General features: G+C 33.5%; 1 protein-coding gene across 1 annotated transcript in view; it reads right to left on the bottom strand.

Annotated features, from left to right (window-relative positions):
* Window positions 1-758: 758 nt before the first annotated feature.
* LOC145685428 (trypsin-1-like) overlaps window positions 759-17547 on the bottom strand; it is a 51863-nt gene continuing 35074 nt past the window's right edge. The window contains exons 6-7 of the mRNA XM_081757822.1: window positions 3356-3419; window positions 759-880 (exon numbers count right to left, since the gene is read on the bottom strand). Of these exons, the coding sequence (XP_081613948.1) occupies window positions 759-880; window positions 3356-3419 (186 nt within the window). The remainder of the gene's footprint in view (window positions 881-3355; window positions 3420-17547) is intronic.

Genomic DNA, 17547 nt, shown 5'->3' with positions numbered 1-17547 from the left:
TTAAAAAAAAAAAAACATTTTAAAAAGTAGCAGCTTAGGACGTAACATGTTGAGTTTAATCATACGTTGAGAGAGTTGCTGTACATTAGAATGCGGAAGAATATATTTCTGTAATTTTCAGATGTTGAAAATCCATTTTTTAAACTTGAGCGTCGATACAACCTTTCAAAGACCCTTGCATAGAATTCCAAAGAATTAATCAATTCAGAACAATTAATATATTTAGTATTTTCTTCTCAGTGGTTATATATATATATATATATATATATATATATATATATATATATATATATATATATATATATATATATATATATTAAAACCATTATTACTTTAACAACTCTATCATTTAGAAATGCCTATTAAAACTAAAGCATAAGTTTCAGTATACATTTCTATAACGTCATGTATGAAAGAGACCATCATGTTTCATTCACTTTTACAGTTACCTTCTTCATACCAAAAGTATCAAATTTGAAACAAAAATAACTAAGTAAATCACGAAACAGCGTTAAGACATACAATATATGGCACTACAACTATCTAAACTGCAAGGGAATTGATCTATTAGAGTTATATATGTATTTTTGCTTTCTTTCATGTCATATTTATCTTTTCCAGAACTCACAAGAACTTGATTAAGATTAGTTTTAGGTCCTAATTTATTTTTAATGTAGTATGATAAAATCTTTATTCTCCATTTATGAGTTTAGAAATTCAAAAACGAATGTCTGAATTCGTCAACTTAAAAATGTGAGCTAGAATCTACAATATTTAGCATCCTGCGTATTGTTTCTTATCCATTCCATATGATAAGTTACATTAACGTACACTCCTGGATAATTTGGATCAGCGCATCCTACTCCTCCAGCGGCAATACCTGAAAGAAATAAGAATATATTATGGAAGTGTAGTAACAAAACTTTAGATTAGCATTAACTCCTGTTGATTTTTACTTGCGATTGCTAGTTATCTACAATTAAAGCACGATTGATAATTTTGTTAATAGGCACGTCCATTTTCTTCGTTGTGACCTAGCACACGTCGGGAAGCGTTTTCTCGTAGTATATTTACTAAAACATATGATGTTTCGAAACAACAAATAAGAAAAAAAAGACACAACTAACACTTCCATTCAGTGGTCAATCTGTATTACATAGGTCTATTATTTAAACTAGAATTTGAAGCACGTATTTGTAACTTGTATCAAAAGTATCCTTCGGAGGCTGCTGTTAATAAACCATATGCCAAAAATTCTAAAACATGATTTTATCTGAAATATTTAAGAAACTTTTTCGCGATTTAATTTGCTCTTTCGAAAAATCATCGGCAATTAAATGTTTCACTGTACACTATCTCAAGAACTTGTGCAGAATGTTGTATATAAAAATTTGGACTCTGTACTTGAAATTAGTCAATAACACATTAAACCAAACTATCAAAGACGAAAATTATGATTACTGCTATCTTCAATCATCATAATTCTATCCTTAATTTAATCGATATATATTTCAATCATTGTATAATTTGTCGGAAATCCTCTAATTTGAAAGTCAACGTGTGGAAAGATAGCTTTGATACACTTTCATGAATGGTTGTTACTCGCATCACACGAGCTGACTGAGCTTAGTGTACGATTTATTCTCTCTTTTCTTTTTAAAGTTCAGTTATGTATAATAACTTATGGCTAACGTACGTCCACCAATACTTTCGGTGTATCATTCTCAAGTATTTCTGCCGTTATTTCACTAGTTCAACTCTTAATTTTAACTAATTTAAATTTTCATTATTCCAATTTATTTATTTAATTTATTGATATTTGGGACTGAGTTTTGATACATGATTTATATTAGTTAAGATAATATGGTAGATGCTATAGTTTAGTAGATCTCACAAAAACAAGAAAACGCAAGGAAAATATTAATTTGAAACTTTGTATGAATCGATGTATTTTATACCAAAATTATTTTTTGTATGTAGTAATTGCACATATTTGACTAATTGTATTCCTTTGAGAAATGGTTTTAGTAATGTTTAAGTATTTAGTTTACATTTCTTTTGAAACTTGGTATTAGGTATATGTAAATTTCGACGTTTCATCAAAATCCTATTATATTATGCTGTAAACAATGATACGTTTCTGTACATGCTGTTTCTGAAATTTCGTTATTATTTTAGTAGTATTAAGACATATACTTTCCAACAAGTTGGAATTTTTTTTAAAAATCAATTTTCATTTCTTGGAAAGAAATACGTACTTAAGTATTTTACATAAGTTATATTCATTTAATAATCGTTACAGAAAATACATGATAATTCTTAAAATAAATGTATAGCAAATGTTGTTTCTTCATGTTTCTATAAATATTGGTTAATAGAAGAGTGAAGATTAACATATTAGTTATGAGATAATCCTACGTCTCAGCTTTTCCTCTTGCTGAATTTAAGTTCATTACCTTAAAAATACTGTCAACTAACGTCTAAGTAAGACAATTAGTTATTTAACATTGAGGGAAGTTAATGAATTTTGCGACAAAAATATCTTTCTACATTACTTTGGCCCCAGCCACTACAAAAGAGAAGTACCATAGAGCCCAAAATACCTTTCTGAAAATACATTTTTTTAATCAGCAATAACTCTAGGAAGTTGTGTGAACATCAAATGAGTTGTTCAGAAGAAAATGTATATATTAAGAAAAAAGAGAACTAGACTGATAGGTTTTAATGTATCCACTGTAAATCCTGGATTTGACACCGTCAGACTATAATTTAGTTCCGTTTTTGCAGAACTCTCTAAGTGGTGGTACTTCCAAAAGAAGTCTGCGGAAACCACGTGTCACATTTTCTTACATCAGAAACTGCAGAAATTCTGGTGAAGTAAGATTATGGTGTTTTCGGAAAAATGATAAATATGAGTTTCATAATGTTATATTATAAATCACAATAAATGTATTCTCAATTTTGACTTCCAAACACTCAAAACTTTTTAGACAGCCTGACATAATAAAATTTACATAAATTGGTATGTATACATAACTATTTACATACAACCAAGTATGATATATGGTCAAACGCCTTACAACGAGTAGAGAGACTTAAGCGCAGTTATTTAGAGTTCCCTCACGGCTAAGTGGTTAGCATACGCGCCTCGTTGGAGACCGGGGTTCGATTACCGACGGGATCTCATGTGGGTTGGATTTCACGTTAAGCTGTAGGTCTTAGTATCGTACAGCCTCGCTATTGAAAGGGATGCTAAACTAAAAATCAAGTTCACGTTAAGCGTAGATTTGTGTATGTGTGTGTGTGTGTGTGCCTATGTCCACATTCATATTTAAAGATATATAATTTTCTTTACCTAATTGTTCAAAAGTTACAGGTGATTTTAGTACTTCAACTGTGAGTGGTCCTCCGCTATCTCCCTGAAAAAAGAAAAGTATATTTTGCTGTCTTGATAATAACACTATACATATATAAACATATTATTATTATTATTATTATTATTATTATTATTATTATTATTATTATTATTATTATTATTATTATTATTTTTCGAACTTGGCACCATCTGGTGACTCATGGGGTTTGCGTAGCAAGTCTTTTTTCTTTCTTTCTTTCTTTCTTTTCTTTTCTTTTCTTTTTTTTTTTTTTTTTTTTTTTTGAAAATGACTAATTTTGGGATTGTGTTTATACAACAATAGATATCATGTAAAGAACGGTTTGAAGTTTGAACGTGTCGATTACGAAATGTATTCCAAGGAAGGTATCTTGACATAAAAATGTGAAAACTGCAGACGAGATGACAACACGGCAATTACTTCTATATTGAACAAGTAGTGAGAGCAGAGTGAAGATATTTGCAAAAGTTTTAAATACGTCGACTACACTTGATTATGTTATAGTGCAAGGGACCACGGATGAAAATAATGTCGAGGTCAGTAAAGTGAAATAGTTACAAACGATAGTGAATGCATGATTGTACGCCAAAGCACCAGGGATATTAACCCAGAAAAACAGAGACAGGAGCATTAGCAAAAGAAAAATCACGTGAACTTATAAGAAGCTTAACTGTAATGAACGTAAGGAGCACTAATGATAAGCTAAAGATAAAAGTAAAAAGGGAAAAAGAAAAGAAAAACCTCATATATCTGCAGTGTTTGTGACTTATCTTGACCTTAGTGTTTGGTGTGATGAACTTCGTGAACTTACTACAGATAGTGCAAATATTGTGGTGGTAAAGTGTGTCGAGTTGAAGACATAACACAACAGTTATTCATCCTTTTACGTCAGCGTACAAGAAACATTTTTATACTTTTTGCAACTCGGGCATGTGGTCCGAAAGAATACTGTATACAAGGTCCTTAAGACATTTAAAGGATGTAATAGTGGTACACATACTGGTAAGCAATCGGACCAAAAAGAATAGCAACAGTAACTAAACCATAGACAAATGAATATGAAATACTTATAACTCTATTATCAGAATTCAAATGGAGTAATAAAATACTCAAAATAAAATGAAAATGAAATGAAATCTTTAAGTTTTACGTCCCACGGTTATGCCGGTGAGGCTAAAGGAGACGGTGATAATGAGAGATGAATGAAAATGGTGGAATGAAGAAAGTGGGAGGAAACGGGAGAACCCCGAGAAAACCCACGAGCACGGTGTTTTGTCCACCACAAAGTTCACTTGGCGGGGGCTGGGATCGAACCCGGGACCCCAAGCACCAGAGGTGAACGCTCTACCACTGAGCCACCGCGCCCCCCATCAAAATAAAATGAATTTACAGATGAAATGAACTGTAAGAAGTATGATGTTTATCGTAAAATAGAAATGTACTATAAAAAAAGAAAACTGTCATCTTACACAAGTCTACAAAACTATAGTGTGATAAGGAAGGGTAGAAATATAACCCGTACACACAAGTCCAAAGGTGGGGATATGTACTTTTAATAAAAAGCAAATATTCATATGGCATTCTTAATATCCCTGATAAATTCTTAGCTATTAAGATAGCAAACTTTTATATCCTGACAATACTCCATTGATTTTCTGTTTGTTTCCCTCCTGACAAGTTAATACAACATGTTATTAATTACTGCGACTAGCTATGTTTTATGTTGACGAAAAAGTTTAATGTAATTATTTTAGGAGATTTTAGGAGGTGTAGATTGGATTTCAGCTAAGATAACAACTAAAAATTATTATATGAAGAAAAATATTTGAAATAAGCAATATTTTAAATTTAAAACAGAAGAAAACGAATCATTTGGTCATAGTAATACGGAAAAGGCATTGTATTTCTTGCTGACAAATGTAGATAATAGTTTTATGCGTTTTAACATCCCATAATTGAGTAAAGTCGATCGCTTCCATCCCCATTTATGTTTGAGTGGAAAATTATAGACAGTAACAAATGTAGTCCTGTTCCTCAGTACGATATTTAATTTCACACAAGCAAATTTTCTAGATATTTACAACGGCATTAGAGATATTAACATAGTATGTGATTGTTGTAACAGTGTCAATGAAGTTACTGACTATTTATATAATTCAAAAAATTCTATATTAAACGAACATATAGTTAACAAATCAACCAGTTACAAACAAACATATAACGGTTTATGGATGACTAAAAAAATGATATCACTAATAAACAACAACAAATATTTTGTCAAAGCTAGGAGAAGAAATGATGATGTATAATATCAGGGATACTCACATTGTTAAAAAGAAATTTAATGAAGCAGGAAAGTCTTAATATTCAAGCTTAGAAGAGCAGAATTTATAAAGCATTTTTAAAAGTTTGACGGTAAACAAGCTCCAAAGCAGAAAAATTATAATGTTATGTTTATCCAAGACCTTATCGAAATTCCTGAGTCATTTACAAACGTATTTTGTGAAACTTTTAACTTAGAGGTCAAGATACATAAAATATTGTTAGTAATAGAGTCCAATTGGAATTCTTACCGTTACTGAATTAGATGTAACGCAAACCATTAAGCTAATTAAACCGAACCACACTCCAGCTCCAGGTAATGTTCTATGTTATGTAACGAAAGCTTCTGCAATTAAACTTTCAACAAATTTGGCAAATAGTTTCATTACGTACAGGTGTTAAGCCTTAAATATGGAAGCAAGTGCTATTTGCATCGATTCATAAATCAGGTGATAGACAAAATACCAGCAACTACAGGTCCATAACTCTTGTTAGCGCACTTTTTGAACTAATTGAGTCTCAACATGATTCCGATAAGGGCAAGTCAATTGTGATCAATCTAATGCGTTTTACATACTTTACCTATTACGCACTGGTGAATAAATTGCAAGTCGATGTAATAAACATATTTCAAAAGCTTTTGATTCTGTCAGTCATAAATAACTTATTAGCAAGTTATCGAATATTGATAAGCAGATGCAAGACCCGAGAATAAGACCTTCGTGGTCTTGGTCTTGGTCTTGCAGCGGAACCCTTGGTCTTGGTCTTGGTCTTGCAGCGGAACCCTTGGTCTTGGTCTTGATTTTGCATGCAAGACTCTTGCAAAAATTGCAAGACCAAGACTTTTGCGCTCATCACAATTTGTATATTACCCTTATACATTCACTGGGTTGAAAGTTGTATGTCAAATAGAACATACACAGTTAAAATTCTCTGTACATTCTCGTAGGCTATGTTAAAATGGAATACCACAGGAGTCGCCTATGGGACACCTCTTATGTTCTTCATTTCTAAATAATTTCCTGGGAGAAATCAAAATTCTAACATTCTTTTATATGTTGACGACATGAGTTATTCAGATTAGTCAATAATAAATACGATAATTATTTACTACCGGAAAGCTTAGATGCAGTAAATACGCAGTTTATAAACAATTTACTAAATGTTTATAAGTAATGGTAAGAAAACTAATTTTTAGACATACACAAATAAAACCCACTAGAAAATACGACTCAATGGTATAAAAATACAGAAAACAAGTTTTATTAAATATCTAAGTATGATATTTAACAGTATGTTAAAGATTTTTTTATCACATATATTCTATTGTACAAGGTGCCATAAGAATAGTAGGTTTCAATTTTAAACAGTAGTTGTAATTTAGAGAGATAAATCTTATGCATACATATAAAAATTACTTGTAAAACAAAAACTAGAATTTGAATCGGTAATATGAAACAGTGTTCCTAAAACTTTGACAAACAAGATGGAATCTGTGCAAAAATATTTTATTCGACTTTTGTTTTAAAATGACAATGGACTATTATTCACAAAACTATGGCTACTGGAATGATTATTCTGGTTTGGAGAGTGTTACGAATAGAACAGAAGATTTTGACAAAGTATGCATGTCATACCAGAGAATACTGTTTACGAAACGTAAGTTTTAAAGCACCAAATCATAGCATAAGAGTTAGAAGGGTTTTGCTTGCTTTATATTAGAAATGTGAAATTTTAGAAAGATTTATAGATTTTTTGAAGTAGTACAAATTTAGACTTACTGTATTATACAAGTGAAAATTTTATGAGATCTGACTGTTTCCAAACAATTAACTTAGAAAGATTTAGCTGAAATGTACAGTAACTTCAAGACTGATGTTCTAAGCTTTTCTTTGTTTGTTCTTGTAGATAGAGCTTAACAATTTTTACAGCGTTGACAAGAAATTATTTCTGATTTATTGACTTCTATCTACTTTATGGTTTGTATTAGTTTTCCTCTTTCTAAGTTTTCTTATTTATTATTATTATTATTATTATTATTATTATTATTATTATTATTATTGTGCCGTAAAATAGTTCTCTAATACCTCACCATATGATGTATTTTTTACTAACAAGCTGTTCATGACATTGAAATAAAGATTATTATCATTATTAAGAGAAGTTCTGACAGACTGACTGATCAACGCCCAGGGCTAAAAAGTTCAAATATTGACTATGTATAGGATTTATGACGTAATCTGTCACCAAGGAAATATTTTTGGAAATTCAGTAAGGAGGGGAGAAAAATACAGGTAAAAATTATTGTAGGAAAATGTTTATTTCTCTGAATCTCTGAAGGATAGACACATTAAGAATTATGCAGACTCGTTCTGACGCGTGATTAGAGCCATACTAAAGAGTTCGACTAACATATGTTTCCAGAAGTAGTCAGACCTTTACTATGACACTAATCATACTTCAGAAAGGCTCTTCATAAGGCACATTAAATTTAGTATATGGACTTCGTATTTAAAATAATAAGATATGTGTTTCACTGTTCTTTTCACTATAATTCCCATACAAAAGAAGAAAAACTGTGGGAATGATAAAGGGTGTGGCTGCAATTGCTAAAGCAATATATTCATATTTTGAAATCCTTTAAGATTAGAGACAGAAATTTATTATTTAGATTTTTCACTTAAAGTAATTATAGACATGTTTCAGCCCTTGGTACTGTTTTTCGTACTGCAAGAATATGTTTATGGCATTATTCTTTGACATAAATTTAGACCTCTTTCTCAATTAGAACGCATTTTAATCCAAGTGAGATGATAAAACTTATGTAGGCTCAAGGGCTGAGTGTAAAAAATCTTTTGAAATGATTAAAAAAAAAAAAAAAACTCTTAAACACGAGATACGAGGGCGTAGGCCGAGAAAATGTATAATTAGGAAAAAGTTCTCAGCTAGTTCAAGTTATATATTTTAAAGCCTACGCTAAAAAGACAAACTGCCCTAAAAAAGAATCCTAAAAATGAATGAAAATGACTAAATTGCGTAAACGAATATTGTAAATGGCTTAAAAGTTTTAAGTTACTATTTCATAAGTTCTAGACTTGCTTGATAATGTCTCTACTTTGCCACGTCGGAGAAGGGAAAATTGTTTCCTATAAGCTATCCCCGATAAAGGCTTACAAAACAAACATGTCTTCAGGGTCAGTTGCCCACGAGATTAGAAATAAAAATGAAATGAAATGAAATCTTTGAGTTTTACGCAGGGGTGCCCACAAGGGGGGGCTATGACGCAAACTGCGTCATTGAAATATTTGGGGGGGTTAAAAATCTATATAAATATGTTTGACGGGGGGGGGTAAAATTAATCGAAAAGTTTTTTTTCATGGAAGAATACCTATGGATAGACAATTGCGGGGGGGTGCGTCATGGACATAAGGGGGGGTGGGCACCACTGTTTTACGTACCAGGTTTATGCCTGTTAGGCTAAAGGAGACAGTGATGATGAGAAATGAAGGAAATGGTGGAGTGAAGAAAGTGGGATTAAACGGGAGAACCCCAAGAAAACCCAAGAGCACGATGTTTTTCCATCAGAAAATCCACACGGCGCGAGCTGGGATCGAACCACGGACCCCAAGCACCGGAGTTGAACCCTCTACCACTGAGCCACCGCGCTCCCCAGACGAGAAATGCGGTTTTCTGGTCTCTGTCTCAAAAATTGTTGTAAAAGTCTAGTCTCAACTCGATACTCGAACGGTTCTTTCTCCTCTAGATTATCGACAAGGGGCCGCGGTGGCTCAGTGGTAGGGTGCTCTACTCTGGTGCATGGGTCCCTGTTTCGATCCCAGCTCGCGGGAAGTTAAATTTGTGGTGGACAAACACCGTGTGCGTGGATTTTCTCGGGGTTCTCCCGTTTCCTCCCACTTTCTTCATTCCACCATTTCATTCGTTTCTCGTCATCACCGTCTCCTTTACCCTAACCGGCATAATCGTGGAACGTAAAACTTAAGAGATTTCATTACAAACATTTCGATTCTCAACCTGATCGATCTCGTCTCTTCTAGTCGTCTCGTTCCGTAAATGTATATATAATAGACTACCAACCATCCGGCTAAATTTGGCGCAAGTTCAAGCCGAATAACAAAATAGCTACTTGCTCCTAGGTTTTATAATTATTAACTGTTTGGGCCACCCATGCCATTAAAACGTCTGTTTATATCATTCTTATTGATATTTTCTGACCTATTGTAAGTACAGACCACAGTACTTGACAAATATTTGTTATGTATTGCAGAAAAAGGTAATCCAAAAATAAAATAAAAAAAACATTGTACACATTACGAGATAAATTTAATAAGCTCTAACTTACCGGTAATTGCAGGAAACATGAAATAATGTAAACCAGGAGTACTCAACTTTTCACTGTGTATTACCGTAAGTCGTACGTCCCGCCCAGCAGTGGCTCGCGTACCACAGCTTGAGAATATATACTTACATATATATATATATATATATATATATATATATATATATATATATATATATATATATATATATATATATATATATAATATATAGGGATGGGCCGATTCCGATTCTCGATTCTTCAATACCTTCGATACCGGCGGTGTCGAGAAATCGTCGATTCTCGATTCAATACCGATTCAAAACCATGTGTTTTTTATGGTGGTTTGTTAAGAAAACACTAAGAAATGTACAGATTATCTGTTTAAAGTATTAAACAAACCATAAATGACTACCTTCTGCAATGAAAAGCTACGTAAATTTTTTCGGACACACGACAAAAATCACTGACGACTAATCGGCTCAAACCACTTAACCTGAATCGGTCAACATTGTTTTATTTGAACAACAAATATTCATAATTGGTTATTTAGATAGCAGGTTATTCTTTTTTTTAATATTAAAAATTGTTAATACATTGTTAGTAAAATTTTAAATTATCTATCCTTTATAAAAACCATAGCCTAAATTAAATCGACTGGGAATTGATATTGTTTTGTTAGTCGTCAGTATGTCGTCTCTCTACAGTACAGTTTTAATCCACTATTGCTAAAGTGTGACCTTGGCTACACGAACGCCATTTGCAAGTACACTTAAAACTGAAACGTATTACCTTATTGCACACAATTTGTAATTACGCAGCTCGGAAAAAGAATCGGAAATATAATTCATTTCTTCAGTTTAAATGTTATTTACAATTGTACATTAATTTCATCTGGAAACGGGAATTTTTAACTGCTCATACATACAATAATTCATTCTAGCCAATGTACTGGCAACACTGGTTTTGCATGTCACGTAGTGATGGGTAAATTCCCGGGAAGATATTTTTCGGGAATATTCCCTGGGAAGATTCCCGGGAAGATTCCCAAAATGGGAATTTATCCGGGAATTTATGTTCAAACAAAAAGAAAATTGTATTCTATTACTATATTATGATTTCAAAGTTGAATTATTTTTTATATCACAGCATATTATTACTGTTGTCCACAGAGGATTCTTTAAAATGTATATTCTGAACGGTACCATATTACTTTATTAACAATTTATTATATTTAGATAGTACCCATAAATGTATATTTATTTACAATATGTTCTATCAATTAAATATGTGTGAAAAAATTATATAGTAAATTATATAGTAACAGTTTAAATTTATATGTAAGTGGATTTGCTGAACTTGACTCTATTGCTGATATTATAAACACATTAAATTTATAAATGTTATAAACTAATTAGATTGGGTAAATGCTAGAATATACATGCCTCACAAATTTGTCAACATTTGCGCATACATATTTATGTTCACAAAATTTGCAAGATACTTACTTATCTTTATATTTTAGCACGTAATATTGCCATACACGACCTATCATTCTACCTATTTCTCGAAATTCCATACGTTAAGTTACATGTAAAAGAAGTCCGAGTACTTCTTCAGAAATTCGAGTCAGAGAGAGGAAACAGACCGACGTCTATTACTAATTGTGGTTCAGTGTTTATTAGTACTTCATCTCTATTTCTACATAATTCTAAATTACTTTACAAAATGGTTCCTTTTCAACATTTGTAAATTAGTACTTTGCTAATTTTGGCTGTTCTTTAGCATTGGGGACCAGATTTGCATTTAACTTTTTTGCGATATTCTATTCCGATGCGGTTGTTTTATGGTTTCATACGTTAAATTATGTTACCAACATTAAATTCAGACAGCGTTCAGAGCGAGCGTTAGCGAATGAAGGTCGGTTAGACCCCCGCATGGCACGTTGTTTTCTATCTTCGTTACCAACAATTCACTTTCTTTTCTCACATAAATCACTTCCACTTACCTTTCCGTTTTGTAAAAATCCCCTACTGCCCTAAAAAAATGTGTTCGATACTTTCTTGACTACTTGAACATCACTATCAACTCATTTCTTATGTAAATCGTCCTAATTTTTGCTAGTTTACCCCCCCAAATTCTAAACAATTACCTTACTTTTTAGTGCAAATGAAAGTGGAACAAAAATTATATTACTAGTTATACAAAGTACAGTCAAAGAATTTTAAATTTTTTAACTTCCAAATTCTTTAAAACCTAGAATTAAATCATAATATATTAAAATATAGTAATTAGTCATATTGTTCTTATAATTTGGAAGATAAAGTAAAGAAATGGAAATAAATTCCTTCCCGGGAATTTAAAGGCCAGGGAAAAAACCCGGGAATATTCCCATTTTTAAATTCCTTCCCACCGGGAATATTCCCACTGCCCATCACTAATGTCACGTCGTCTGTTGCCATTTTGCTCTTGCGTATTTTCGTGTATTTTTTTTTTTTTTTTGTCTATGTTGGTGTTTGGTTATAAAACAATAATTATTTCTGAAAGTGTATGAATGGCGATCAAAAGGAAAGTTAGTGATGTTTGGTACTTTCTTTCTTTCTTTCTTTCTTTTTTCTTTTTCTTTTTTTTTTACCAAAGAATGTGAAGAGAGTGTTCTTACTGTTTGCAAGTTATGCAACAAGAAAATATCAAGAGGTGGTAAGTCCCATACAACTTCAAACCTCAACAAACATTTAGAGACCTTTCACAAAACGGAGTTCATGGAAATTAAACTTCAAAAATGTGAGACTAATATAGGCCTTCATGATCCACCAATATTATTAAATGTGACAGGCCAAAGCTCTGCAAAAGTAAGTAGGTCTGCTACCACCTTGCATATTGATATTCCTAGCCCAGGTTCAAGCAGCTTTGGGACTTCACCTGAAGCTTTCTCAAGCATATCTCCCAACCTGACCTAACCAACTCTTAGTAATTTTATAAAAAGAAAATTCAAATTGAGAAATAATGACCCAAAGGCTAGGGCAATAACCAGAAAAATGAGCAAGATGATCTGTCTAGACAATCAGCCGTTCAGTGTTGTTGAAGACAAAGGCTTTATGAGGTTCATAAATCCCCAAGAACCAAGTTATGAACTAAACTAAGTAACTCTATGGCATACGAAGCCCGGAGGTTCAATGCCGCGTTCACAAAAGCTCTTCACTAACTTCTATCCTTAGCTAACTGCATCCAGTTTCTACTTGGTATTCCAATCTCTGCGAGATCCATCTTAATATTGTCCTCCCATCTGCGCCTAGGTCTTCCTAATGGTCGTTTTCCGATTGGTCTTCCAGTCAAGACTTTGAAAGCGTTTCTACTTTCTTCCATTCTAGCTACATAACCCGCCCACCTAAGCCTCCTAGACTTAACGACCCTAACAATGTTGGGTCTACCATAAAATTTATGTAGTTCCTCGTTATGAAGTTTCCGCCATTCCCCATTCCCGTTCCTCTTGGTCTGAATCTTCGTCTCAGGATCTTGTTCTCAAATACTTTCATTCTATGTTCTTCCCTCAGAGTAAGTGACCATGTTTCGCAGCCATACAGAACAACAGGCATAATTATCGTTTTGTATATTTTAAGCTTCAAATTCCTCGATAGAATTCGCGAGATTTTGAACCGAATAGTAACACGAATTCCCTGCTATTAGTCGACATTTAATTTCTTCGTGAATATGATTTTCCTCTGTTAATATTGATCCTAGATATTTGAAACTATCCACTTTATCAAAAGTATTGTTTAATATTTTAACGCATCCATAATTTGCTGTATTCCGGTCCCGACGCACTTCCATGTATTTAGTTTTCTCTGCATTTACTTCTAAACCCATGTCCCTGCAAGCGTTTAATAAGATCTCTGCATTTCTTTCTATTGTTCTCCTATCATCCCCTATTAAATTTACATCATCAGCATATGCCATAACCTGGTTTATACCGTTCAACTCTAGGCCCTGGTTGCTATCTTTGATTTTCCTTATAGCGTGTTCCAGAACGAAGTTAAATAATAATGGTGACAACGCATCTCCTTGTTTCAGGCCATTCTGGACGTGAAAGCTCGTGGAAAAAAAAAATTCCTACCCGGACTTTACTTTGGGATTCATTTAAAGATATCTTAATTAATCTAATTAGCTTTCTCGGTATTCCAAGTTCTGTAAGATCTCTAAAAGGAAATATTTTACCACAGTTGCAATACTCAAGTTGTATGAACAAACCAAACTTGCGGTTTATGAATTAATTCAGGATGCCGAGAATATCAGTATAACGGCTGATCTTTGAACTTCTATAGCTAATGATGACTATATGAGCATAAGTGCACACTTCTTCATAGGTTCAGAATGGAAACACATATGCTTAGAGTGTATTCCTTTCGCTGAAAAAAAATCATCCGGCTGAAGTCATTGGTGATTTTCTGAAAGAAGGTTTCAATTCCTGAAAAGATCCATGTAATTGTAAGGGACAATGGAAGAAATTTTATAGCAGCAATGGCCTCAGACAACTTTGTAGGCATTCCTTGTCTGACTCACACCCTGCAGTTGGTGATTAAAGATGGCTTGCTAAACCAAAAAAATGTCCTCAATTTAAGTTCAAAATGTCGAAGAACTGTTGAGCATTTTAAACACACAGCCCAGTCAACAAAGATGTTGAAATCAGCTCAACAAGTCGTAGGGGTAAAACAACATAAGCTGATACAAGATGAACTTACAAGATGGAACTCCACCAACACATGATGGACCATTTGCTGAAACAAAGAAGAGCCATATCCTACGTAGTCCCAGAGCTAAGCAAACCTATTGAGTTAAGTGACAATGACTGGGAACTAGTATCTAATGTTGTAAAACTCTTAAAAAATTTTGATGATGCAATATTCCAATGCAGTTCTGCTCAAACGACCATATCCGAGGTCATACCGATAGTGAAGAAGGGAAAGAAGGAGCTAGAAAGCTTAAAATCAACTTCTGGATTGGAAACATTTACCAGAGAACTCCTTGAATCCCTCAACAGAAGATATGTCACCTTAGAAGAAGAGAAAGAATATGCTTTAGCCACTCTCCTTGATCCACGGTTGAAAGGAAGTGGGTTTTTGAGTGCAGAAAGTCTGCATAGAGCTAAAGAAATACTGCTGAAGGAAGCTCAGATGTTGAATGGGACAGAAACACCCCATCAAATTACAGAAACCGAACACTTCTCAAGTATCTTAGCTTCAACTCTAAATCCAAACGAAGTAAGTTAGCAATTTTTATTTTTAAATAGGCCTTTAATGACAAATTCTTTAAAAAAATATATAATTTTTATTTGAATAAACTAAGAAAATAGGATATGTGTCCCATGCTATAATTACAAAGCTAGGCTATATTTATTTAATGTGTTTTATTTGAATAGACTATTTATTTATTAATTATGCTTAAAATTTAATCCCATTCAAAAGTAATATGGCATAGCGTAATAAATAAAGCTTGGGAAACATAGACTATTTTTATAGTTTTATTAAAATTAAAATAAATTTAAATCAACAAAATACAAAATCTTATTCATATTTATTTTTTTAATGAACATTATGAAAAACAAAAGTCATTCCTTTCTGGCCTATGAAAAAGAAATTCCATATTAACGTATTACTAGCTACTTACTTTCATTTGCAATTTCAGTTTGAAATTAAGTTAATTTTTTACTTGAACTAGTTGTTTTGCCTATGTACTACATAAAGTCAAACTTGAGCGTAATTGTTACTGTATGTTCAATAACATATCTTCTTAGGTATTAAAGCTTACCTGTGCAAAATAAATATAAAAAGTATAGTTTTCATAATTTGAAAGAACAAGTATTCAGATATTCTTGTAATCAAATTTTAAGATGAAGAGATCTAAACCTACCCCTAAATGTTATTTGGTCTAGGAATTAATTCGTGCGGGTGGACAAGAGATGGCGCAACGAACGGAGCGTCCCACAGTTCCGTGTATCCACACATGTGTTGCAAACCCCTGTCGTCGCGTATCGTTCGTAGTATAGGGCAGTGGATTAAAGCGTCAACAACACCAGTTTGTAGTTAAGTGAACATGGCGCAATTTGTGCCTGATAAAGTGTTTTTGCGGGGTGTCCTGCTGCATTACTTTAACATGCAGAAAAGTGCGACTGAAAGTCATCGTATTTTGGCGGAAGTGTATGGTGACCATGCTCTAGCTGAGCGAACGTGTCAGAAGTGGTTTGCACGGTTTAGAAGTGGTGATTTCGACTTGGCAGACCAAGAGCGAGCTGGACAGCCAAAAAAATTTCAAGACGAAGAATTGACAGCATTGCTCGAACAGGATTCGTGTGAAACGCAGGAACAACTTGCAGCAGCATTAGGCGTTGATCAAACAACAGTCTCCAAACGCTTGAAAGCCATGGGAATGATTCAAAAGATGTCACATTGGGTTCCACATGAATTAAAAGACAGAGACGTTGAAAGACGAAAAACCATTTGCGAATTGCTGCTTCAACGACAGAGCAGAAAGGGGTTTCTGCATCGAATTATTACGGGTGATGAGAAGTGGATCCATTACGATAACCCTAAACGAAAAAAGGCCTGGGTGAAACCAGGTGAACCAGGTCCATCACACCCAAAACGAGATATTCACTGTGCAAAGGTTATGCTGTGCATATGGTGGGATATGAAAGGTGTGGTGTACTATGAGCTGCTGCAACCGGGTGAAACTATGAATGGAGAACGTTATCGACGACAATTAATGCGTTTGAAGCAAGCTCTGGCCAGAACACGACCAGAATGGGAGAACAGACATAATAAACTTATTGTTCAACATGATAACGCTCGCCCACATGTCGCAAAACCGGTCAAAACCTATTTAGAAAATGTCGGATGGGAAGTTTTACCCCACCCGCCGTATTCACCAGACGTTGCTCCTTCGGACTACTACTTGTTCGATTGCATGAACAACGATTTGATTGGACAGCGGTTTACTTCTTCAGAAGATATCGAAACATGGGTCTCTGACTGGATCGCTTCCAAGGATGAGGACCTCTTTCGCCACGGAATCCGTACATTGCCTGACAGATGGGCGAAAGTGGTGGCTAGCGATGGACAATATTTTTCTTAAGGTATTTATGTATTTTGTGTTTGTACTACAGCTTCAATGTGTGCGTACTAACCGCACGAATTAATTCCTATACCGTACTTTCCTTTTCATTCTAATTCCATATTTGCAGGTTTTGAACATTTCAGTTTCAATGTTTCATTGGTTTCAAAGAGTTTTTATTCATTTGAAAAAGGCTAATAAAATGTTTTTTGATTCAAATGTTTTTATTACTTGTTTTACCGAGAATCGGTATCGAGCCCGGAATCGAGAATCGTGAGTAAAATTTCAGAATCGGTATAGGGAAATTCTGGAATCGGCCCATGTATTTTATACAATTTTAAAATAAACAAAACATAGGGTGGAAATAGAAGATATTCTTGCGACGCT

Source organism: Thermobia domestica, chromosome 5 (genome assembly GCF_964235325.1).
Source record: "Thermobia domestica chromosome 5, izTheDome1.hap1.1, whole genome shotgun sequence".
In the NCBI taxonomy this organism is placed as follows: Eukaryota; Metazoa; Arthropoda; class Insecta; order Zygentoma; family Lepismatidae; genus Thermobia; species Thermobia domestica.
This window is presented reverse-complemented; position numbering and strand designations above follow the sequence as displayed.